General features: G+C 31.6%; 1 protein-coding gene across 1 annotated transcript in view; it reads left to right on the top strand.

Annotated features, from left to right (window-relative positions):
• LOC139510260 (uncharacterized) overlaps positions 1-4,015 on the top strand; it is a 28,280-nt gene extending 24,265 nt beyond the window's left edge. The window contains exons 2-3 of the mRNA XM_071296750.1: positions 1,329-1,376; positions 1,709-4,015. Of these exons, the coding sequence (XP_071152851.1) occupies positions 2,035-4,005 (1,971 nt within the window). The 5' untranslated portion in view covers positions 1,329-1,376; positions 1,709-2,034 and the 3' untranslated portion in view covers positions 4,006-4,015. The remainder of the gene's footprint in view (positions 1-1,328; positions 1,377-1,708) is intronic.
• The last annotated feature ends 9,041 nt before the right edge of the window (positions 4,016-13,056 follow it).

Below are 13,056 nucleotides of genomic sequence, written 5' to 3'. Positions count from 1 at the left end.
ATACTCTACTTTATAGCAATACAGGATAAAATCTACTATTACAGGCGAGCATTAAGTACCAATTGAAATACCAACTAACTGTTGAAACACTTTATTCTGAATAAATAGTTAACGATCGATCTTACAGGGCGATGGATCATGTAATATGATTCTGTACACTACAAAATATAATATATAACAAGTCAAAAAGGGTACAACATCAATATTAAATAACTATAAAATGAACAAATGTTAGATATTTCGGATAACTGATATCCTTCTTCAATAATAGCACGATGTCAAATGAATCATGTAAAAAAATTCAAACTGAGAAACTTTTTCGAAATTTCGAAATTTATACAATTTAAGCGAACACCACAGACGCTGATACAATTTTAAAATTTCCAAACACGGCGCAAAGATTACAAAGATATGCTAAATGAAAATAGTTGTTTTCGATGTGAACTGGCACAATTTTAAATTTCCAAAGGTTGTGACAGTTTAGATGTTATAACTGCATTGAGGGCAGTCCTCAAACAAAAAAATCAAAAATGTCCTAACCGATCCAAGTTTGAATAATATTTCAAATTTGACAACGGTAGGGCAATTGCAACAGAAACTACATATTTAAGCCTCCAAAACGAATAGCAGTTTATATAACCTTTCTTAGGAACGCTCAAACCAAATATTTAAATTAAGAGAAAAATGTATTCTTTCAGCAAGCACAGTGGCCTGTTTTTTTTTTTTTAAATTATTCAATGTTGGCATACCTTTGAGGGGACTGAAATGTTTAATGATTTTGCCAAAAATGAATCTTATATTATTTCTGTATTATTATCATATGTATACAATGAGAGTGTATGATTTTTCGCCGCCATATCAAATTTACGTAGAAAAAAATATTCAAACAAATGTATCACTTTTACATCACTTATCTAAAAAACGAGTAAGCATTTCTACTCTAGAACAGAAGTTATACAACATTTTTGATTAAAATCTTATTGATTCTTATCGGATTATTTAAGAAAGTAATGAATTAATGTATGGATAAATTTATTTCGATACATTTATATTGTACGATATGTAACTCATGTTTTTTTTATTATATTATCTTTCACAAAAAATCAGAAATTCACGGTGGCATATGTATCCAATAATTACATTGACATATCAAAGGTATAATATTGAAAAAGTAAGTTTATCTTAACTTACGATATATACATAAAAAGGAAAAGGTATTATAATGTCACTTGTTTTGACCCAACAAAGAGAAGTATAAATCTATTAAATATCATTCATCAAATGTTCGATAGACATCAGTCTGTCGGGCATCATTATTTATGTTTCAGAATTAGGAGAAATACAAACGACTGCATGCAATGCTTATAAAATTCAAGGTAAATACAAGAATTTCCACCTTTAATAAAGCTATTTCTTTTTTAATATCAGTATTTTAAAAACTGACTGATTTTTTTTTAAACTAAAATCACAAATAAACGGACAATGTTTCAAACGTTAAACAATAGATTAACATTTATAACATAGTATTTGAGTTTTTGATGTTTTGATATAAAAATATATATATATATATATGTATTACGTTCATGCAAAGATATTGCGTCATAATAGAAAATGTGTCCAGGATTTAAAAATTCCACAGGTGATTTCTTAAAAATGAGATTTCATCAAAATCATTTTAAATCTTCTTACATGCATTCATATTTTTCAGATGAGACTGTGATTTTGGGTACAAAATTTATATACTCAATAAGTCCCATAATATATCAACGCAACAACCTGAAAATAATAATTACACTTACACTCTAGAATTTATATTTTTATATATTACTATTTTCCTGGACGATAAGATGGTATTTCAGTCCATATTTAAATTACGGTAGTAGACGTATTACATTGTGCATTCAACGATCCTTAAAGATAGTGGAAGAATACTACTCAAACAGAACTGAACACAACGTAACGAAATAAGAGAAACCAAAACGATTTGTAAAGTGTAAAGCAAAGTACACGAGCGACGTCACTATCAATCAAAACATGAGGGAACAACACAATTGCATATATTCTATATTTGGTTTCTTCGTTTTTATGTTCGTTTATTATACATATTACCAGCATATTCCTGTTTCTCTTTATAAGGTATCAAACGAAAGGGTAATGACTATACCTAAGTTAAGAAATACCAGTACTTCTTTTTTAGTAGATACTTCATTTTGCCAAATTCCGTATATAGATCCGTTTGATACATCAGTGAAACACATGTTAAAACATGGAACTGTCTTAAAGTGTGCCATAAAGGATGATCTATTATATTCAATTGGAAATACTATATTTATTAATTGGAAAGCTGTGAATAACTCGCAATTTAAAAATAAAATGAAATACTGCAAATATGAGGTCATTTGGAGACCATATAATGGAATGTACCACCACAACTATTTTAAGTTTATAAATAAAAGTAATGAATTCGTAGATCATGTTGATATATTAAATGAATTTGTTCGTGTAAAATGTTACACTGGAGCTGGTCTAGATTTGTATACAAATTTCTTTTCTTTTGTTCATTTAAAAAAAGACGTCGAAGATCGATGTGAACAAAATGCCATTAAATTTGCAAACACACGAAAAGAACAGTTAAATATTTTGATGTTAGGTGTTGATTCAATAGCCCGAAATAATATGCTTCGTTATATGAAGAAAACATGGTCGTATTTGGTAAATGAAATCAACGCCATAGATTTACTTGGCTATAATAAAGTTGCTGATAACACTTTTCCAAATATAGTACCGATGACTGCGGGAAAGTCTGCCGATCAGTTACCAAGAAACAAATCAGTATGGAAGATGCAAATGGATGACTATAATTTTATATGGAATAATTATTCTGCAAAGGGGTATAGAACTTTCTATGCCGAAGATCATCCTTATATAGCAATGTTTGATTTTAATAAATCTGGATTTAAAAAAAGACCTCCAGGAGATTACTTCAATAGGCCTTTAAGTGTTGCTATGGAAAAAAATAAAAATATTTGGAATTCTTATCACAATTGTGTACATGGGAGAGCAGAAACTGATATAGTTCTAGACTATTTAAAGGATTTTACTAAGATGTTTCAGTATAAACCATATTTTTCTTTCACATTCATTACGAGATTATCACATGATCATCTCGACGGAACATATAAAGCAGATAAAATCTATCTCAAATTTTTCAAAGACATGTTTGAAAGTGATAACTTAAAAAATACAGTTGTATTCTTTTTCAGTGATCATGGCATGCGTTTTGGTAAAGTTAGAGAAACATTTGTTGGAAAATTGGAAGAACGTCTTCCTTTTATGTTGATTGTATTCCCCCCATGGTTCCTTAAAAAGTATCCAGATATTAATGAAAATTTACGAATCAATGCTAGAAGACTTACAACTCCTTTTGATATTTTTGCAACATTAGAACATATCTTAGATTTCAATGGAATTGATAAAAAGGAGGTGATAAAGAAAAGATCAATGAGCTTGCTCAATGAAATTCCCGAAGACAGAACTTGTGTCGACGCTGATATCCTACCTCATTGGTGTACTTGTTCTAAACTTAAAACATTAGATATTCAAAATAAGACCGTCATCAATTTTGGACATACTATTGTATCTTTGATTAATCAACATTTAAAAGATTCCCTTGACGTTTGTGAACAGTTATACTTGAAGAGTATAAAACACGCTCTTCTTTTAATACCGTTTGAAAAAAGGCTTCGAATTAAAAAGACACGGCAACACGTCATTGATAGGAAGGTTACAAACGTCCATCATGTTAAGTCTTATATTGATTATCAGATAACAGTACAAACAAAGCCTGGAGATGCTGTCTTCGAGGCGACAATACGGTTTGACCAGAAAGAGAAAACATATAACTTAGTAGGTGATTTCAGTCGAATTAATAAGTACGGTAATCAATCACACTGTATTGAAGACAATCATCTTAAAAAACTTTGTTACTGTAAAATACAGCCATAGAAAATCAAAAGATCATCAAGCGCTCAGTACTGCCATTAAGGCGAAGTGTACGTAATTAAACTACACAATGGATTTTTAAAACATTTTACATGTAGATTCTGCTTGTAAAAATAAATCGGAAATTAAAATAAAATAAGGGGGTAACCGTTTTCGTTTTTGAGATACGAGCTGTTGAAGTTAACAGCATCCTACACCAAAATTACAAAGGATATATAGGGAAAATCGTGAAATTCGGCAGGAATTGTTACATTTCCAAGATTTTCTATTATATTAGACAATCGATTTTTTTTTTTAAATTTATGAGACGATTCTAAAATGTCTGAGGAATCGATTGGTACAAAGAAAGTCCTTAGCAACCGTACTATTTTTCAAGCTATACCCTGTTAAAGTTGAATCTTGAGTGTAAAAAACAAAAAACAACGACAACGTTATTGACGTCGCCGCAACAGTTACGACGTTTTATATACTTGTATGAAATATATACCGTTTTGTTAGAGTTCGTGTTGCTCGGTCTTTAGTTCTTTATGTTTCGTTTTGTGTACTATTGTATAGATTTTATCTATTATATTCGGGTGAGTGTGGAGATCGCCAAGCTAGAAAACGGTTGACATTTTCTTCATTATGAACTTGAACTATTTTCGACCTTGGTGCCTTATTTTTGTTAAAATCTAAGCACTGCGACGTGTTTTCAAAATCTTTGTTCCCATAAAACTTCATTTCATCAAGGTCTCTTCTCAGAATATAAGCCATCTGTCTGGCACAGGATAACAAATCAATATTTAAGTAAATTTAAGTTGTGTGGTAATTCTTAGTACATTTGGGTAAATTAATCTTATCTTTGTGCCGCATAAGCATCCCTATAATTCAACACATCCCTGAGCCACGTCATTATATATTTTATGCATTGCATGCGCTTCTTTTTATCACAATCCAGACCGGCTAGTAACCGTTGTTTAACTTTACACGTCTGAAGACGAATATTTGCGTGAAACATTTTTGTATAATTTTTATTTCTGGAAATCAATCTGAAATCTACAACAGTCCTTTTCCGGAAGTCGGGCTGGACCTTTACTTTTATGTGCATTCGGGATTAACACAAATTGTAACCCGAATAATTCAGTCGTATTAATCAGCTAATGTACGAATGCTACATTTCTCGTGTGGGAGAAAATCGGACATGAAAAGGGCTTGAATTATTCGAGTTACTCAAATTGAAACTCGGGAATATATTTCTAGCTATTCGGAATTCGCGGAAACAAATGATTTTTTTTCGGCATTACGGTATTGAATCAATATGAGAGATACCAATTTTTTCTTTTAACAAATTCGAATACCAGTCAGTTCATAGGACTTTAGTTTGAAATAGGGGCGGTAATTCATTTCCAATCAATTTGGGGGGGGGGGGGGGGGAGGGTCAACATTGATAGTCAAAAAGCCTTGAAATATTCGATAAAAAACGTTGAATGTAAATTATATGAACTCCAAAGTCTCGTATTATAAGACTAGTAAACCACAGGCTTCTCAATTCTTTTATGATCATGAATTAGGTGAAGCCTAGAGCTGACCGAGTGTGAGATCCTCATGGATAATCATCGAGGTCGTTAAACACCCCTTGCAGTAAACTTGGGTTAATTTAAAAACAAAATCGAAATGTAATAGTCTGAACACATTTCACCTCTCATTCCACTAAATATTTAATTGCAGTTACAAGTATCACAAAACTTCCCTGACCTCTTTTCTTTAACCATAATAGAGGGAGGAGGGAAGGAGGGATCCAGATCCCGAAATCCCGGGCTTAAAAACACGAAATCCCGAGGTCCTGAATTAAAAAAAAATTAAATCCAGACTACCCGAAATTCGGAATAGAATTCCCTGATCCCGGGAAAGGGTCAATCCCGAAATCCCGAGCTTAAAAACACCCGATCCCGGAGTTCCGATAAAGGTCCTACCCCTCCCCCGTAATTCTATATTCTATTCATTCATTATCTTGAATTGAGACTTGATACTTCAAAATTACATTCTCTAATTTTGAATGATGCACACAGGCACAATAAAAGAAAACAGATTTCGCTATATATCTCTTCGAAATTGGAATTTGTGAAATGACGTGTTAAATTTTATCGTACATGTGTACTTTCAATTTCAATATGGTTCTAAATTTAGATTTAGTTTTCCCATAAATTGCGGACGGAATAGAAGACACCTGTTTATTTTCTGCACATGTAGAAAAAGTTGAAAACTGGGAGTTGAATGACATAATTTTTACTTATTTTAAGATAAATGTTAGAGTGAGTCAACTTTTAAGTTACGGAATAATTTTTGGGGTCTAATTTGTTTATTTTTTGTTTGTTTTCCGTCTTTGTTCTTCCGGCGACCTGTAAGTGTTGCACTTGTGGTCAAATTATTCTCTTGGTATCGTCTGATTTCTTATATGAATATAAATCATGTCCTTAAATTTTCGATTGCACAAAATACGAACATTTCAACGTCTTTTTAATTAAACAATTAAATTCACACGTCATTATTTGTAACCTATTATAAAACTTTACGTACGTTGCGGAGTACTAGATCTATGTTTTTCGATCACGACTACGGCTTTTTAAAACGATATTGTTGGGTCAATTCAGGTTTCATTTTGATTAATTTGATATCAATAGAAGAAAAATTGTTACATGTTTATTTGTTTATTTGTTTATAATTTAGTTGTGAGGCGTTTTTTCTTTCTGTTGATATCATAACCACGAAATGCCTTCTCCTACTCGTCTAAAACAAAAATAAAACAGTGTTTTTAAGTCAGGCTGCACACAGAACAACGTGCAGAATGCTGTGATTTCTAATTGGAGTTATTTAGATAATTTTTATGAGGTTTAAGACAGCACAGGAGTGCTTGTTGGATTCATTATAGACCGCAGAAAGTAGTTTCTCTTTCGTTTGTCTTTTCTTGGAGTAAGGGAGATAACTTGCGTAACTAACGACGAACGTTTCTAATCCCGTATTCCGCTAGAGGCGTACAATTACGTACACTTCGCCTTAAATTAAGATAAAACAAGTATGAATGAAAATTTTGGGAAAAGTAGTTTACCGATGCTCAATTATTATAATCGATTAAAAAGAAAAACACCGTTGGAGTTTGACATCTTTAAGGAAACATTGACTGCTGATGAATATGATTGTTCGGTTTTATGTTTTTACACGACAAACAAGTTTGATTGATCTCCAACCTATAATATGTAGAAACATGATTCTAATGCAATTTGGATGTAACAATTTTTTTCATTGGCTAAAAGTTGCCGTCAAATCCACAGTTGACCAGGCGTAACTAAGGAGGGACCCGCCATTTTGAATTGATTGAATCAACAAATGTTCGATTTCTACTATATAATCAAAAATAAAACAACAAACAATTTTATCCGAATTTGAAGCGTACAAGTAACGTAGTAACCTCCAGTTTGTAAGTTTTGGTTTGTATGACGTCACGTTTAGCCATGACGTCATTGTGTGAAAATCACTCATGAAGTTTCGCGGATTTTTTTCTATTTGTCAAATTTAGACATTTTTTAAAGTTTTATCGTATTTTTTCTTTTTGAAATGCATTAGAATCGGAATAACTGTACTGTAGTTGAAGACTTGCCACCGTCAATTTTGATTTGACGTTCGCAAATCTCCGTTTTACTGTCTCCGCTACGCGTCGCCAGTACAACTGCATTTGCGACCGTCAAATCTACAATTGACGGTGGCAACTCTTCAACTACAGTACTGTTATTCCTTAAGTCTTTCATTCCTATCTCTTTATCATGATAGTATTATATTTCATTTGCCTTACTTCAAGTAAATATTATTCTTCAGATTTAGTTTCAGCGGTAAAAAGTTTAGGTTTTACCTTAAAGAGAATTAGCTTCAAGATAGAATTTTTTTAAAATCATTAATGATAGTGAAATAATTTGAGCAGCCATTTTGGTTCAATTTTGACGAAATAAGATAAAAAATATCGTTGATTAATTATTCACTTGCAACTAAATAATTCAACCTCATAGAATTTGTATCCATGTGACCTTCAATTTAACCCCTTAGATAAAGATAGGTTCAGCATGAATTAAGCGTTTCCATTTATCAAAAGGAAAAGAAAATCAACATTGAAAGTGAAAACAAGGGTTAACCATTTGATTGACTGATCTGATCCCCAAAAACGCATTCGCATACAGGTAAAAACGATGATTTACATATATTTCTAATTGTATAATAAATCAAACAAACCAAGAAAAAACCTAATTGCACGAGTTTGCTATATATTGCTATCTTTATTTATATTTTTATAGGTTATATCGTGTCTAGACTGAAATACACATGAAATACTGGCTGATATTATAGACCCCACGTATTGTTACATTTTTATTGTAGACTTTTTTATAATTTGGATTTTAATTTGTTAGTAATCAAATATGAGAATCGTAGTCAAATCGGTGAACACGAATTTGATAGCTTATGCCCCATTGATTAATTGTAAACGCATTCAAATTTGGAAAACCGTCTTCTAAAATTCCTAAGTTAACAAAATATTTTATCAGGAAAATATAAAAACAACACTTTTTCTTCACACAATTTTCTATTTCTATTTATGTAAAACTCTATTTTACACTTTTATGATGTCCGTCAATTGTCTCGACTTAAAAAATACTTTCATTATCAGAACAAAACTAATGCAAAGCATTAAGTTATAGTTGATATACGTATTCAACATTTTAAAGAACATTTTACTATTAACAATAACCACAATAAACCTATTCTCGTATCAAACATAAACTAAAAGAACTAGCCAAGGAATTTGTTTTTGTCCCGGCCGATAAAGCTGCTAATAATATTATTATTGTTTGACGAAAATTTTACATTGAGGTTCTGAAAAAGGAAATCACCAATTCACCAACATTCCAACTGACTCCATTTTCAGAAAACGAAATCTGTAACAAACATAAACTTCTAGCCACCGCTTTACAAGCAGAGCCAAATACAATGAAAGTCCCAACTATGTATTGGCTTCCGAAGCTACACAAAACCCCTTACAAATATAGATTTATTTCGTCTTCAAGCCATTGTTCAACTACTAAATTGTCTATTCTTCTTACCAGCACACTTGTTACAATTAAAAACCTTATAATAAATTGTTCATATAAGGCCTTCGAAAATAGTGGAATAAATTACTTTTGGAGTGTCAAGAACTCGTTGGAAGTACTTGATAAATTGCATGCTTATATTGGTGATTTTGAATCTGTTCAAAGTTTTGATTTTTCTACCCTGTATACCACATTGCCTCACATTCTCATTAAGAAAAAATTCACACACCTAATTAAATGGGCATTCAAAAAATCAGAATGTGAATATATATGTTCAAACTCTTTTAGGTCATTTTTTAGTAGCAATAAACAAAAAAACTATGTTAATTGGACATGCTTTGATACTATACATGCCCTTGAATTTTTACTAGATAACATTTTTGTTCGCTTTGGGGATTCCGTATATCGTCAGATTATCGGAATTCCAATGGGGACTAACTGTGCACCACTTATTGCGGACCCCTTTTTGTATTGTTATGAGTTACAATTTATGACAAAAATAAGCAAAGACCCATCAAAACAACATCTGATAAACAAATTTAATAATACTTTTAGATATTTGGATGATATTTTGGCTCTCAATAATGACGACTTCAGTATGTATATTAATGAAATTTATCCTGCTGAACTTACTTTAAATAAAGCTAATACTAACAATGACCACTGCCCTTTCCTCGATCTTGATATCTATATCACTAACGGAAAGCTGAATACTAAAATTTATGATAAAAGGGATGATTTTTCATTTCCTATCGTTAATTATCCGTTTTTAGATGATGACGTTCCCTTGTCACCATCTTACGGTGTTTATATATCTCAACTTGTACGATTCGGTCGTGTATGTAACAATGTTTTAGATTTTAACGAGAGAAATTTATGTATTACTGAAAAATTATTACACCAGGGTTTTCGATATCACAAACTAGTCAAAACATTTACTAAATTTTATCATCGGTATAAAGACATCATTCGTAAATATAGCTCAACATGCAGACTTCTTATACGTTCAGGTATTTCACATCCAATTTTTTATGGAAATATTTTGTATAAAGCACAAAGGTGTCAGTATTCACCTCAGAAACTTACAAAACCTTTGAATAGACTTATTAAGAAGGGATATAATTACGATACTGTTGTCAGGTCATTAAAGATTGCATATTTTGGCGTTAATATTGAGTCACTGATAAGGTCTTTGCGTCGGAACTAAACACATTTATTCTAAAAACAGTTGTTGGCATGACACGGGTTATGTTCTTCTCATATATGTTATGATGGTATGATACTAAACCCCTAACGGGAAGGATTGTGCCTGATGTTCATATGATGAAATCATAATCTTTCAGTCAGTTTAATTGAAGTCTGGAGCTGGCATGTCAGTTAACTGCTAGTAGTCTGTTGTTATTTATGTATTATTGTCATTTTGTTTATTTTCTTTGGTTACATCTTCTGACATCAGACTCGGACTTCTCTTGAACTGAATTTTAATGTGCGTATTGTTATGCGTTTACTTTTCTACATTGGTTAGAGGTATAGGGGGAGGGTTGAGATCTCACAAACATGTTTAACCCCGCCGCATTTTTGCGCCTGTCCCATGTCAGGAGCCTCTGGCCTTTGTTAGTCTTGTATTATTTTAATTTTAGTTTCTTGTGTACAATTTGGAAATTAGTATGGCGTTCATTATCACTGAACTAGTATATATTTGTTTAGGGGCCAGCTGAAGGACGCCTCCGGGTGCGGGAATTTCTCGCTACATTGAAGACCTGTTGGTGACCTTCTGCTGTTGTTTTTTTATTTGGTCGGGTTGTTGTCTCTTTGACACATTCCCCATTTCCATTCTCAATTTTAATAAAGGAACACAAACAAAGTCATGACTATCCAACATGTACAATAAAAAATGTGTGATAAAACTTTATTTCAATGCAATACAGCTTATATATAAAAAGGACATTTTTACATTAACATTTCAGTGCATCAGTATCATATTAATATCAATACGTATTCAAGATAAACATACAGCGTGGCAAATGACAATATCATATGATAAATAAGAGATATAACCATGATAATTATATATTACGGATTTGTTCGATATTGAACAAATATTTTGAATTATTCACCTTAATCATTAAGTTATTTTACATTATTGTGAAATGATATCATCTGGCAAGTTTGAAAGTTGATGCTTTTGCAAATAATAATTTTCAATATAATTTATTCTCATAGCATTATAATTGCTACCTTCTAAAAAATATGATATTAATCCTCAATTATATGGCTTATATTGTCATTTTCCTATCTGTATTGTAAAAGATACCCGTATCTAATATGGCTGTTTTGCTGAGTATAAATTTGCATTACCATGTTATGTCATTTATACATCCAACATGCACGTATTTGGTTATGATGTAATTTTTGTGGGTTCGGTTGGATTTTGTATTTTCGATACATTTTACATATGTCTTATTTGTCGAATTAATTTTCAATTTCAATGGATAAATTATTATGACGTCGTCACAACATATGTCTCAAATAGCCTTTCAAGACCGTCATAATCATAATTATTTAAACTAGCATTGTGATGTTTTTTTGTCTTGTTCCATGTATTTGTATGAATTTCAAAATTATATATACGTCACAAAACTACGTCACTGTTAACAGTGCCCTGTGCTGTTGTTAATGGAAGATTTCCGTTGTTATTCTGTGGTTTACATGTTGTTATGTACCATTAAATTATTTATTCATTGTTATTTGATATATTCGTTTCTCTATTTGTTTGTGTCTGACACACCATTAATTCTTAAAATGTCCTGTACTAAGTCAGGATTGTGACAGTTTTTACCAAATAGTCCGTTTCTATGTCTTATTTGTTTTTGTTGCGCCTCAGTATGTCTGTTGTTCTGTTGTTTTATAGTGATGTGTTTCCCTCGGTTTTCGTTTGTAACCCTGATTTGTTTTCTCTCAATCGATTTATGACTTTTAAACAGAAGTCTAGCAGTGTTGCATTCATTTTTATTGAGACTATGTGTAAAGATATAATATTTTCATTAAGAAGGTATTAATCGTTGATTAACAAGACTATCTGAAAAAATTAAATTGCATTATGACATGTAAAAGAGGCAGAAAATGATAAAATTCACGATATGCCATTTGATACCTTTTTCCGGAGTAAGTTGAAATCACAGTGCAAATATATTCATGTCACAATGTTCTATGGTCCGAATTTTCCTAAATGACTCAGGTTGCGATTTTAAAATTTGAATTTATTACCTAAAAGAAATGTACTACGAGATAACTGTGTACTATATCAAAATTGATTGCATGTTACATAACGCTGAGTATCAACTTGGACTAGCTATAAAGTGTAGGTTCGGTTTTATCGATAAAGAGCTTGTACCACCTATCAAAATGAAGAACCGCGAGTTAATGTGATATATTTTTTCAATGATATTCATAATATCTCATGTTATATATGTCTATTATGCATTTTCCGTGTCTCCTTCTTGTTGATACCTGATAAAACCATACTTACCTTTTCAGATAATATGAACATTTCGATTTTCTTATTCAAATAGTTGTGTTTAATTTCGCATAGGATGATAGATTTTGAACTTTTGTTGACACCACATATAATTCATGAAATTATCTTAATGAATTATAAAAAAAAAGATGTGGTATGATTGCCAATGAGACAACTGTCCACAAGAGATCCAGACACAGACATTAACAACTATAGGTCACCGTACAGCCTTCAACAATGAGCAAAGCCCATATCGCATAGTCAGCTATAAAAGGCCCCGATAAGACAATGTAAAACAATTCAAACGAGAAAACTAACGGCCTTATTTATATAAAAAAAATGAAAGAAAAACAAACATCTAACACATAAACAAACGACAACCACTGAATTACAGGCTCCTGACTTGGGATAGGCACATACATAAAT

Source organism: Mytilus edulis, chromosome 2 (assembly GCF_963676685.1).
Source record: "Mytilus edulis chromosome 2, xbMytEdul2.2, whole genome shotgun sequence".
Taxonomy (NCBI): Eukaryota; Metazoa; Mollusca; class Bivalvia; order Mytilida; family Mytilidae; genus Mytilus; species Mytilus edulis.
Note: the sequence above shows the minus strand (reverse complement) of the source record. Positions and strands in the feature narration are given on the sequence as shown.